The sequence below is a fragment of a genome, unplaced genomic scaffold (assembly GCF_019419815.1).
Source record: "Pyrus x bretschneideri cultivar Hongxiangsu unplaced genomic scaffold, Pyrus_bretschneideri_v1 Contig1, whole genome shotgun sequence".
In the NCBI taxonomy this organism is placed as follows: domain Eukaryota; kingdom Viridiplantae; phylum Streptophyta; class Magnoliopsida; order Rosales; family Rosaceae; genus Pyrus; species Pyrus x bretschneideri.
The window spans coordinates 44208-57391 of NW_025999390.1; the positions used below are offsets into that span (position 1 = coordinate 44208).

Consider the following 13184-nt stretch of genomic DNA (forward strand, 5'->3'; position numbering starts at 1 on the left):
AAGTTTGTGGCTGCTTGTCGTGGTTTGATTGGGGCCTCTAATGTTGCTGCTGCCGAGGCAGCGGCGATCTTGCTTGGGTGCGAGCTGGCCAAAACCTTGGCGTTGGAGTGCATCATTGTGGAGTCTGACTCTAAGGAGAATATTCTCTGTTTAGCTCAGGGGTGCTCGCGGGGCAGCTGGGAGGCTTTTCCCGTTATTTCCAAGGCTTTGCGCCTAGGGGGGCTCTTTCAGGTCTGTCGCTGGGCTTGGGTTCCAAGGTCAGCCAATTTGGCGGCGCATGTATTGGCGTCGAGAAGTAATCCAGAGATGTGCGATGTGAATTGGGTTAATATCCCTCCATCTTCGTTGGTCCATGTGTTGAACAAGGATGGGTTACCTTGTCCCCATTAGTTTTTTTGTTTTTGCTGGGGAGGGGGAGACCGTGGCTTTGGGCTGGGTCTGTAGTGTTGATCCTCCTCCTCTGTTTTAGTTGTGGTTTCCTTTGTAGCTTGCTCTCGGTGAGCTTCTGGTGCGTTTTGGCTTCGGCCTTGGTTTTATTGGATGCCAGTTCTTCAAAAAAAAAAAAAAAAAAACAATAAAATGAAATTCAAAGAAATTGGATCTTATTGAGTTTTGCAAAAACAAAAAGAAGAAACTAGGTTAGAATTATGGATAAGATGATTCTTGGGTTGCGAGTTCTAGATAGTGGAGCTGGACAGCGAGAGGTTTGAAAGAGGGAGGGGGATAGAAGGGTTTTAAATTATTTAGGTATTTACGTCATTTGACATAAGGGTAAATATGTCATTAAAAATAGATTAAAGACGGGGTGGGAAAGAGGACTTTTTATGTGGGGAGGGGGAGGGGTGTGTGTGAATAACAGGACAAACAGACCAAAAGACAAGACAACCCTTGTCTTTCCCTTGTTTCTTTCCTTGTTTCTTTCCTTATTTTGCCATTTTTTTGCCCTTCTCTTCCCATTTTGCCACACCACGCGCACACAGACACAGCTCGAAAGAAAAGAAAGAAATAATAATGTGAAAACAAGAAAAAGAAAAAACACAGATCGTCAACTGCCAATGCCATGGTTCATCTCCTTCCTCTCTCCTCTCCTTTATCCATCACTCTCTACTTCTTTGCGTGGTTACAAGCTTTCTTGGTCGTCCATGGCAATAGTAATCTCACCCACCCTTCTCTCACCCCTATCAACCGCGATCTCTATCACTCCAGGTAACCTCTATTTTCTTTATCCAACATTTATTTCTTTACTGTTTTCCAATCGTTTTGCACTAACCTTGTATTTTGCCTGATTAATCTCATCAGGCTTCTACGGACTTCTGCTGAATTGATAGTTACTGATTCATTTATTTTTGTTTAAATCTTGTGATGGGCTTTCTGTTTCTTTCTGTAATTTCTTGTTTCCCGGCTCTATGGTTGGTTAGGTTGGTCAGAAATTGTAGCGAATCTTGGCTATTCCCTCCCTTACCTTTCAATTATTTGCCTTACTTGATGATGTGAACTTGTTATGAATTCCTCAGGCAATTTAATTTTAACCACGAAAACATAATCTACAATTAATGTATAACATCAAAGTTTTCCTTTTTATTGGTCTGCAGTGGGGATTTGATGGAAGAAATTAAAGCTCTCGTCTTTCGGCACCCAGAGGAGCTCACTGTAGGTTTCCTTTGCCTTCTATCATTTTTTTCCCTTTGAAATTCATTTCATGTTCTAATTGATGCTAATGACAGTTGGATACAATTAAATCTCAAAACAAGGGCTACTCTGCTGAGATCGCAATAGTTACCTATAGTCGGAGAAGTCAAGAGACTGATGACCAGCCAAAATTTCGGATCCTTCTTGTATGTTTTTTTCATGTATTTTTATAAGCTCGATTTGTTCTGACTATATTTTGCATAGCGGGCTGGCTGTCTATAGTCATAGATAATCTCAGATTGGTAATGGCTGGTGTTTTTGACAGATGATTCCTTGTCTTCCAGAGTTTTGGGCAGCATGGAAGGGAGCTTATTACATCCGAGCTTGCATTGCGAATCCTATCAATCTGTAGTAAAGAACAGTTTCTACCCAACCTGGACCCAGCCTCCTTAGACAGTACCCTGGACAAGCTCTTGATAAAGGTGACATCTTTGTAATGTGCTGCAATTGTTAGCTATCTCTTTGGAGATAACTTTAAGAAGTTGGTATTTTTTGAGTACTGATATCTAATTTTATTTCAGGTGGTTCCAATAGAAAACTTAAATGGCCGTAAACTTGTTGAAGCAGGAGACCTCTGTGAGAGAAGAAATGGTAAAGCAATTGGTTTTCTGGGATCTAAAATATATACGCACCCACGTGCACACACACACACACGCACATACAACATTATAAATAGAATTCCCTGTCAATCAAATGCTCGCCTATTATATGAAAGAACACTAATAAGAGATATTTTCATGGATAGCAATAGTAAAATGCCCCAGCATGTGTGGTAATTCTTCAAGATTTTATGTCTGTATGTGTGCATGAATCCTTGATTTATTTATCACATCTTATAAAGATTGTTAAATGCTTAAATTTGCATACTGGACAGGGAGGGGAGTTGATCTCAACCGTAATTGGAGCGTAGATTGGGGCAAAAAAGAGAAGGTTAATCATACTATACTGCATTATCTTTTGAGTGTATTGATTAAGATGTCTTCTTCAGATGGATGTTCTTTAAGATTATAAAGCACTGCACTTAATATATAACCCACCGTTAGATGATGATGTAGTTTCAGTTATTGTTTCCTGCTTCCTCTCCTTAACTTCAGTATTCAACTGTCATTCCATTTCTTCTTTTTTGTGCTTAAGACTATTCTTTTGCTTTTATTTTGTATTTCTATCCCAGGATTATGATCCATATGAGGAAAATCCTGGAACTGCTCCTTTCAGCGAGCCTGAAACTCAGATAATACGGAAAGTTGCCGTGTCATTTGATCCACACATCTGGATTAATATACACTCTGGGATGGAGGTAGGTCACATAAACTTTCAATTAGTATTCCCTCATGTTGACTCTGAAGTCATATCAACCATTTTTGAAGTTAACGATTGATGCAATTCTGTTTTACCAAATGCAATATCACCCTATGATTTGCCACTTTATACTGTTTTTTTTTTTTTTTTTTTTTTTTTTTTTTTTTTTTTTTTTTCCAATTACCATTGAAGTGTCACAGTGATTCTCAATTTTATGTTTCATTTAAACTTAGGGTTGTGTACTCTGCATATGACATTTCTTATATAGATTCGGGTTTGTTCAGGCTCTGTTTATGCCGTATGACCATAAGAACACAACCCCAGATGGAGTTTCCTCCCACCAGATGAAGTCATTGCTTGAAGAACTCAACCAACTGCACTGCCAAAAGCGTTGCATGGTTGGGTCTGGTGGAGGTTCTGTTGGGTTAGCATTACTAGCAGTCGTTATTGTATTGTTCAGTTGATTGTTACTATTGTTATCTGAAATTTTAAGATCAGCCTCTATACTTTTGTAACCATCTTTTGTGGTGGTAGCTGGACTGCAAGGCTAAGCCCTGCTGGGTTTGAAATTTTAAGTGGTTTATTTGGATAAATAAACTTTACCACCACCCCTCCCCCCACATCTCTCCTCGAATTGTGAGCCAAAGTTTATAGGTTTCGATGCTTACTCTTTTAAAATGGTTTTTATATGTTTTTTCATCAAGGTTTATTTCTAGGTACCTGGCACATGGGACAGCAACTGATTTTATGTTCGACATTGTAAGGGTGCCAATGGCTTTCACCTTTGAGGTTTGTCAAGTTATCCCTCATTTTTTCCTTCAAATTTCTGATCAAAAAGTAACCTGGACCTAGACAAATTTGCATCCTTTTTGTTGTGACTCAGATATATGGAGATGGAGCGGCCTCATCAAGAGATTGCTTCAAAATGTTTAATCCCACTGACTTCGTTACCTTCAATGTATGTCAGTTTTTTGGTCATCTTTTAAGTTTCAGCATGTATAGAGGCAACAGTCAATGAAAACAGTGTAAATCTTTTTCGTTTCAGAGAGTTCTCAATGAATGGTCTGCTGCATTTTTCACAATTTTTAAATTGGGGCCAGACCAGCTTGGTGAAAATTATTCAAGGCATCTGTGCCCACCTTATTAGACAAGTGGGTATCCATAGATGAGTATCTTGAAGGTTATTTAGTCGAGAGGAGTAGTAGATATGGAAAGAAGATGGAGGTGCTTGAACTAGGAATGCAGGAGATAAGAACATATTTCAGGCTCTTCTTGTTATCTTCTGTTCTGTTAATGTTCATGTTCTGTTCCAGAATTACAAAAAGCAAGTGTGCTAGACCAATTGTTTCTGCTATTGCAATCTGATATTGAGAAACAACTCCATGTTAGAGGCTTCATGCTGCACTGTATTGATCGACATGTTGTTCCGCACATTTCCTCCACGTCTCCTTTGATTTTCAATACCGATTGTGAAACACCATGAGCAGCAAGAAGTTGAGGTCCATAATTTGAAGTGAATTTTTTTTTATATTTCAAGTTCCTAGTTTTCATGGGAAAAAGGAGAAGCAAAAATAAGAAATATCATAGCGGGGTGGGGTGGGGTGCATGCCAAATTTTTTAGAAAGGATGTCTCTTTAAGTTAAATTTTTTATTTTTTACCCACGATACGAACAATTGTTAAACCCATAGAGTGTGATTGTTTTATTTGTAATATTCAAAATATTCTTTCAATTTAAGTGATCATTTATTTGCTTGGATTGAATGTATGCTTGCATTTTACTCGAATCTCTGAACAGTTAATCGTTGTTCTTGATCACACCCTTGAATAACCAAGAGTTGATGTGACCACAGTGGCCTAACGCCTAACATATGCATATTCGTTTGCATACTTCCTTTTGAAATATGAACAAAAACACATACAATTTAGTTTTATAATTACATTTACTTTATGATGAAAAACAATCGGACAAATTTTTACAAGATACAAGCAATGAATCACATTTTATCTGGTGCAGCGGTGCATATGGAAGACAATTACAACCGAAAATTTGAGTGAGGTAATGGTAATGGAAATGGTGATGGGGGTGTATTTCTTCAGCTGTTCTTGTGTTTGTCACTAGGGTGTGCTGTGCTCAGTGTCATTGTTCCCAAACTCTGGAACACAATTTCCCTTGATGTTGGATACTCTTGCACGATGGCCAGTATGACTCGTCGTTCCTGCAAAATGATCAGACTGTCAAAGATGGTGATTTACAGCCATCGGAGTCTGGAGATGCTGGCATGTGTGAAACTTATGACTAGTATAAAGATCAATGGGTTTGGCCTTAATCTTCATATCATACCTGACTAGACCAAACATAGCAGGTGAACACATTTAACTGTGGCTGGATGACTCAAATCATGTCATTTAGGATCTGAGTGTCTGTTTCATGTATTTCAGCGCAGACCTTAACATAGCCCTAGCTTTCCTATCTGGAGTGCAACCAGACATAATCATTTCTTCATACACTGCTGGAATCTGAAACCAAAAACATGCAACTTGTACATTCGAATGAAACTTATAAGCTGAAGGTCTGTTATGCATGCAACGACAATGCAAAGGTTATCTATGATAATATATGAAATTCATACCTTATAAAATTTATCAACACGGATAAGGGTTTTCATAAGTGTGGTATACGTAACTACATCTGGTTTCAGGTCCTGCAGTTACAAAGAAACAAGATCAATTGTTGTACCAATCTGTGCAGTAACAGTAATTATGACAACATTAGAAATAACTTACATTTTCCTTCATGTACTGCAACACAGAAAAGGCCTCAGTATCCCTTCTATCTTCACCAAATGCATTGATTAACGAATTGAGAGCCAAGGGACTGGGTTCTAATCCATCTGCTCTCATTACCTTAAACGCGTTCAGTGCTTGCTCCGACAAACCCTGTCAAACACTCACATGGAAGATCAAATGGATGTTCAACCATCACACTCACGGTAAGAATCTTATCCAATTCACTATCAGGGATCCAAACACAAAGATAAAACTGGTAGTCTGAAGCAAGAAGAATAGCCTTCTGGTTGATATCTGTCTATAGCTTCAGCAATCGGAAATAAATACACACACACACACACACACATTAACATTAGTGTTGATAAGACAACTTACTCTTTGTGCATGGGCATTAATTAAGGCATTGTACATTGCCGGGGATGGTTTCATGCCTGCAGACTTCATAACCTCCAAACACTCTATTGCATCAGTAAATCTCCCCGACTTTCCATGAATGTCAACCAATGTGGTATACGTAACTATGTTGGGCAGTAAACCCTGAGCCTGCATCTTCCCCAACAAGCCTTTCACATCATCCCACCTTTGCTGCTCCCCAAAGGAATTGATCATGATGTTATAGGTGGTGGCGCAAGGGGCACACCCACTTTGCTGCATTTCCTCAAACAGCTCCTCTGCCCTTACATGGCGGCTTGACTTGCAATGACAATCTATAAGCGTATTCCAGGTGATGGTGTCCGGGTGGATTCCCTCAGATAGCATCCTTTCAAGGGTAGCCATAGCATGATCAAGACAATTGGACTTTCCAAAAGTGTCAATCATGACATTGTAAAAATGCCTATCGGGTCTTACTCCACTGCTCTTCATCTCCCTCAAAACTTGGAACGACTTTTGCCACTCCCCTCTATCGCGGTAGCTGGCTAAAATCCTGCTGAAAACATAAGAATTGGTCTGCACATTGCCAGATTCCATCTCTTTCAACACAATTCTTGTGCTTTCCCACCTGCCCGCATTCGCGTAGGCATCAATGAGCAGGCTGTAAGTGTGCTCATCGGGGGAAATGCCGCTATTGTCAATATTTTTCTTTCATCAGTTGTGTCAAAATTTATTGTTTTATTTATATTTTTTTTTTTTAAATGATAAAAGTTGGGTTATTGTTAATTTAAAAATAATAAAATAATACTTAAATATGCTAGCTTTTAAGGTAAGGCAAGTGGAATGACTTGAGGGTTGAGACTCCCTTCCTTGCTAGCCACCGACATCGGCATCGGCTAGGGTTTCTCTGCTGTAACAATCTCCATGGGGGGTTCACGAGCGTCACTTCCTCCGAACTAAGCAGCATCATCTCTCTCCACAAAACTTGAGGAGATGGTAATTGATCTTCACGACTAATAAGTCTACTGTAGTCTCTAGTCTAACAGGATTGACATTTGTAATTTCTTTGAAATGAAACTCTAGTAAGTCAATGAAACTCTAATTTCTTTAATATTGATTTTTGTTTAGCACATATATTAATGGCATAGATTTGATGATCTTTATTTCACTAATTAATGTCAGGGACCCGGATGAGGAACAGAGTTGCCTTCTGCCTACAGCCTGTCTATGGTGTTCTGATGGCAACAGAAAGAGGACTAGGGTTTAAAGAAACAAAAGCAAGGAAGTGAGGATCATGCTCTAATAAAGCCATGTCTTGCTCATCTAGATAAAGTGAGCCCTCTAGTCCCATCTCCTTGTAGGCTTTGTACAAAATCACCATCAAGTTTGCTTATTGCTTCCCTCACATGCTTCGCCAACTTACCCAACTCATGATCACGATCATCATCCACATGAGCTAAGTTGTCCTCCTTTTGATAATCATCTTCTGTACTGCAATGTGATAGCGCGGCTGCCATGGACAGAAAATTTCCCATAGTGTATTCGGAAAATGGTGGCACAGCTCTTCGACGCAAATTCACAGCGTGTGTTATCAGAGTTGTCCGGTTCTGAACAATATTAGGTTTGGCCTTCAAGTTAAGGGCAGCCATAATGTTCTTCCAGATGAGTGCCGCGACAACCTCCACACGCGTTGGATTTGGCACCCTTGAGCTGGCTGCTTTTCTCTTGAGTGTGGCCAGAGCAGGAGTATCAAATACAATTCTCCTTGTAACACAGTTTCCCACTTTCAGGAAGCGGTAGTGCAAAGCCATCATCGCTTCTCTTGGGTTTGCATCATTTTGGGGAAACAAAATGGTGCATCAAACTTACCCTTTGTATAAATATAATGAGTATTAGGAGTCGCTATGTAGCGAAATGTTGCGGCAGCCCAAGCTTTGAGGAAGGCGCTCAATGCGGTTCCATCAACAACCATTTGTGAGATAAAGGCACCCAGAACGAAACCGCCGCATGCAAAGTTGGTGATTTGCATCATAGCTACATGAGCTCCGGGAGCTGCTTCGTGCCAACTAGCCTCACCGGGAAGGAACTGACTGATGAAGGAGGGATCAGGATGGTTGAGAAACTGGGAGAGATTGGAGTCAACCTCGGCCTCTACGTAACGAGCCCCCAATCAATAGAAAGACTCTCTCTAATTCTACCGGCAAGTGGGTGAAAGTGAGTCAAGGTTTCTGAGAGGGATTGCTTTAGCAGTTGTGACCTCATTGGAGTAGTAATATTAATATTAATGGGGTGAATGGAGGAGGAGGGGTGAAAGAAGAGGATCATGGGTACATAGACGGAGGGAATGAACTGGTCCAAGAGGGAGAGCTTGTGGGTTCTCAGGTGTTGGGGTGTTGGGGAAGAGGGTTTGATGCACTCATCGGAAATTATCTTGACTTGCATCATGGACGTCAACATCTTGATTAGCTCAATTAGCTAGGTAGGTGATAGATGATTCAGTTCCTGATGACTGATGATATTATATATGTAACACTAGCTAGCCAGGTGAGCTAGTGATTTCCTCTATTAATGGTCAAGGATTTCAACATCTGATTTCATCATCCGTCTGGATCTCTTTTGGGATTTTCTCTACTAGGACTAGGATGTACTGTGCTCGACTTTAATATTCTATTAATTGCTAAGGATTTTATGATTAATCCGGATTCTGTGCTAGGATTTCCAATTTCCTCTACTAAGATGTGCCAAGTCTATTAATTAATTATTAAGATTTTCATGTTCTTAACCAACAAAAGTAACAAATCACTTTGCGAAATAAAATAAAAAAGATTTCTTGACTACTGTAACAAAAAAAAAAAAAAAAGATCCTCAAATTGTGTCCCTTTATCATACATCGTGCGGTCAGTTTTTGTCAAGTATTGTTCATATTTAATTTTAAATAAAAGTATTTAAAATAATTTCTAATCGTATGATGTACGATGAACGAACACGATTTGAGTATCTCCAGAATCCTCACAAAAAGGAAAAGGATTTCACAGTCCCTTCCGAGACATCCGATAGAAATTATAGACTAACAGATGAATATCAAAAATAGAGACCGGAAGAATTTGTAAAAAGGAAAACCTCTGAAAAAAAATGATAAAAGAAATAGTAAGGCAAAGGAAAAAAAAGAAAAAAGGCGCAGGCTTGGGCCTCTTTATCGGGCTGTTTGGATTGGATCACACAGGGTTCGCAGTTGGGACTTGGCAGTTGGGCCTTTTCATTGCTAAAAAGGAAAGAATTGTAATTTGGAGTTTCTTGCTAAAAGTAAAGGATCCCGGGCCGCCTCCTAATTCATCGCTCAAATTTTTTTCTATCCTACTTCCATTCCTGCTTGCATCTCTTTGGAACCCTCAGTTTCGTCCACATTCTAAGGAACACATACCAGTAGCTCAACTAGGACCACCAGCATTCTAGATCCCCTCTCATAAACCTTCACGCCTATTTTGTAATTCTTTCCGGAGTAATTAAACATTTTCTCCCGGAGGCAATTCTGCGAGCTTCGGAGGAGTCCAAGTACTCGTTCCATATCAAAACGAACTTCGATATTGCGAATCCTGTATTCAACAACCATCAGCCAATACAGCAGCTTCGCAAATTCCCATGCAGTTGTCTCTTTTACTCTTGTCTGTACCAACACATACCAGTTGTTGATCCTTTTATTTTTATTTTTATTTTTTTGGAAAATACTTCCATTACAGGAAGGATTGCCCGAAACTTAAACCGCAAGTTAAGGACGGCTCATTCCAGAGGCAAACCTTCATTTGGCGAGGATCAGAAACAGCCAAAAGCCGCTTGATGAATGTATTCATCGCAACCACAACATCGTCTCCAGCACTGCTCGTCAGTTACTTCGAATTTGAAGACATTTAACCAAGGGTCAAAGAGAGATTTATGGACCTTTATAAATAAATCTACTAATTTCAGAAGCAATAATGACTAACTATGATTGTTTTTCTCGTTTGAAAGAATCACAGTAGTACAATTCACACATTAGATAGCTACAATATGTTGTGGATGATGGCGCAGCCAACTAGTAAGATCTTTTCAACCTAAAAATTTACCTCAGACAATAACAGTAATAAATTAATAATAGTAGTGTGGGTCTTGAGATGTTCTAACAAAAAGCACTTAGAATTTAGTCATAAGCCTACCATGCTCAGCTGCCAGCCACGAACCTAAACATTTAGCCAACCGAAAGTAGTTGGGATAAGCGGACGGGATGTTGTTTACCTTTAAATTTTGGGGTTCAAGAGACTTGAGATATTCCAACAATTCATTTTGTCCGCCCGAGGATTTCCTACCAACTTGGTTATTTAGTTACTCAATCTCTGCTTCAAGTAACTCAATGTACTTCTTAGCATCTATTCTCTCAGGGCCAGAAACATTATTCCACCTAATAACTTCACCTGACACGTTCTTCTGTGTACCAGGTGCATAATCTGGTGCATCCTGTAACAGTCACTGGGCACCATTTAAAGTTTGTACGGCAGAACCTCTCATAAACTAAAATAGAAAGATTGAAAAAAGTCCTCTAAACGACTATGAAAAATGTATCAGAAACATCTGAATAGTGAATGTCACAAACTCTGCATATTACTAAGGAGAAGCAGGAGTTTGCATGTTAATAACGCAGGGGTCAGATGACTGAACTTGCCATCAGGGCCTAATTTCAGTGCCATCAATAAAACACAATAACAAATAAATGGTAAGCCAAAGCCTTCAAAAACAAGGTATGGTTTTTCTTCGGTAAATGGTAATGTAGTAAAAGGTTTCCTCAACGGCCAAAAGGATGAGTATGGTTCATAAATAGAACTTGAAAAAAAATGAGAAAAATATTACCTTCTTATCTTGCACATCAGGAAGAGCAGCTGGCTGCTCTAAACCTTGCTGAAGTTCCAACCTGTACTGTGCATTCTGAAACATATATCCCGTCATCATGATACTGTACATGAGTTGTGCAAGATTTTCTGCGACCTGAGATGGAAGTCAACCAATCCCACTGAGTACATAAATTCCTTAAATGCAACAACTCAGAAAACATGCACATGGAATTTGCATCAGTTTAAATCAGTCAGCCACCCAAATTCCAACATAAGGAACCCATCAGATAAGATGTTACTATACTCAAGCTGCTATGGTGACGAAAAGAAAGAATAATAGTTATAGACTTACGGGGGTTAGTGTCACTGCAAAAAATTGTGGGGGTAATGTTCCAATCATATTTGTCACTGTTTGGCGCATTGCACCAACAACCTACATGAGTAAGCGTGAAAAGTGTTGTCAATTCAGTGAGAAGGCATGGAAATTGCATAAGTAATAGTAATAAACCCTCATTGACATTAAGATGGTATGCACTAATGGCAAATAAACATATAAAATACCTCCCTTTTACAAACAGCTCCATGAATTCTGGCTGCACATTTTTTACATACTCCAACAGAATTTCTCTCCTGCTCTTTGGCTGTCGAGTTGAAGAAAGTAGCCAGCAACAGCAAGTAGTTCAGTCAATGATATGAGCTAGCTAGTAAAACAATCATCTATGTGTTTCAACTAAATATTTGGCGATGAGTGATGAGCATCATCACCAATTCAGCGTAATGAGTAAAAACATTTTTCATGAAAAATCATGTAAACTGATTATTACCACACTTCTAAGTGTGCATTTGGTGCACCAGACAAATGAGAGCACACTTAACTAGCTTTAAAGACCTAACGAGATCAAACAAACGCGCCCTAAATGTTTATTTCAGATGTGGCACGAAGTAGAGTGTCAGCAACAAAACTGTTTCGTCTCGTCTGGAACGGTGGGCTATAGCATGAGAAGTGTTTTGAGTTTTTTAACATTAAAAATACTAATTAGTTGGGCTACTGTATCACTTTTTATTACCCTAATCCATTTAACTAATGAAAAACCTGAAGAGAAATATTTAGGAGACTCTCTCAAAAATGTAATTTTTCATAGCCTAAAGTGGAAACCAAAATAGAATACTTGCAGTAAGAAACCACAGGCAACAAGCACAGGCAAGCACACCAACACCAATTCCTGTAGAGAGTGGGAGAGAGTATCGAAGAGGGAAATTGTCGAAGGAATGATTGAGGCACTGAAGGGTTTTTTCTAGGGAAAATTAGAATTTCGTACAATTTTTCTATATCATTTAGATTAAACATCTGTGCATTTTTAAAATTTGATTAAAGTGCTTGAACAATAACCACCTCAAGCTAAATTACATGTCATTATTATATTTTTAAATTAAAATAATTTTTGAATTTATCATTTTATCTGCATAATGCATTTTTCCTTATTTAGTGGAGATATTAGTAATTAAACTATATTTTATCTTATTCCAAATATGTTTTTTCGATCACAGTATTTTTTTTATGCAAACATTTAATATTATTTCTTTTTCCAAGTGGTTTTTTTTTTTCAAATAGTTGGTGATCAACCTAAAAGCTCCGTGTAATTTTTTTCAATTTTTTTGTGAAATTATATTTTTTTTGCTGTTTTTTTAAATATAGTTGTTGACAAATTATTATTAGGTACAATACATTACGTATATATTATCTGCGGGAATTTACAAAAATCATTAATTAGTACGTTTATTTGCAATTTTGGTACATTTGATTTGATACATATTGTTAATATTGGTATATTTTATTTTGTACACATTGTGTATTGGTACTTTTAAATTATTCTCAATCCTATTTTCTCTTAACGTACTAGAAGAAAAACTTATTTTGGTACATTTGATTTTGTGGAATTTAAAAATATTTTAAACTATTTTGGAAAGAAAATATCTTAAATCGTAGATAATTATTGCTAAATTGTAGCATTATTGTGAAAATAAATTGAATCTAACCAAACTTTTTTTTTTTTTTTTTTTTTTTTTACAATTATCTCTAATGGAGAAGAGTGTAATTAAAAGGCTAGATTATAGGAAATTTGTTACAATACAATATGCATATAGCACCAAAATTATGACAAAAAAAGTTTAATCAA

The 13184-nt window shown here is 38.2% G+C and overlaps 2 protein-coding genes across 3 annotated transcripts; one reads left to right on the top strand and one right to left on the bottom strand.

Moving 5' to 3' along the window:
• The first annotated feature begins 970 nt into the window (after positions 1 to 970).
• LOC103927083 (carboxypeptidase A6) lies at positions 971 to 4741 on the top strand. The gene is given in 12 exon segments (XM_009335982.3): positions 971 to 1206; positions 1593 to 1650; positions 1725 to 1835; positions 1974 to 2111; positions 2211 to 2280; positions 2564 to 2619; positions 2861 to 2986; positions 3273 to 3412; positions 3705 to 3777; positions 3872 to 3946; positions 4034 to 4114; positions 4117 to 4741. Coding segments are annotated over 12 exon segments (1311 nt in total). The 5' UTR covers positions 971 to 1060; the 3' UTR covers positions 4354 to 4741.
• A 164-nt stretch (positions 4742 to 4905) lies between these two features.
• Positions 4906 to 7323, bottom strand: LOC125473034 (pentatricopeptide repeat-containing protein At5g42310, chloroplastic-like). Of its 2 annotated transcripts, XR_007254977.1 has the most exons (5): positions 6152 to 7323; positions 5774 to 5926; positions 5620 to 5691; positions 5331 to 5506; positions 5066 to 5205 (listed from the first exon to the last, which is right to left on the bottom strand). XR_007254977.1 is itself a non-coding variant. In XM_048575279.1 (4 exons), the coding sequence occupies exons 1-4, from the start codon at positions 6743 to 6745 to the stop codon at positions 5083 to 5085; spliced, it is 942 nt and encodes a 313-aa protein (XP_048431236.1). In that variant the 5' UTR covers positions 6746 to 7323; the 3' UTR covers positions 4906 to 5082. The 2 variants fall into 2 exon arrangements, 1 of the variants encoding a protein (XP_048431236.1); XM_048575279.1 differs by lacking the exon at positions 5331 to 5506 and having other exon boundaries at positions 4906 to 5205.
• Between the last annotated feature and the right edge of the window lie 5861 nt (positions 7324 to 13184).

Coding starts and splice junctions, on each gene's coding strand:
- LOC125473034 (XM_048575279.1), bottom strand. CDS start 6,745: ATGGAATCTGGCAATGTGCAGACCAATTCTTATGTTTTCAGCAGGATT. Junction 5,927..6,151: donor TTAATGCCCATGCACAAAGA/GTAAGTTGTCTT, acceptor AGTGTTTGACAG/GGTTTGTCGGAGCAAGCACT. Junction 5,692..5,773: donor TGCAGTACATGAAGGAAAAT/GTAAGTTATTTC, acceptor TTGTAACTGCAG/GACCTGAAACCAGATGTAGT.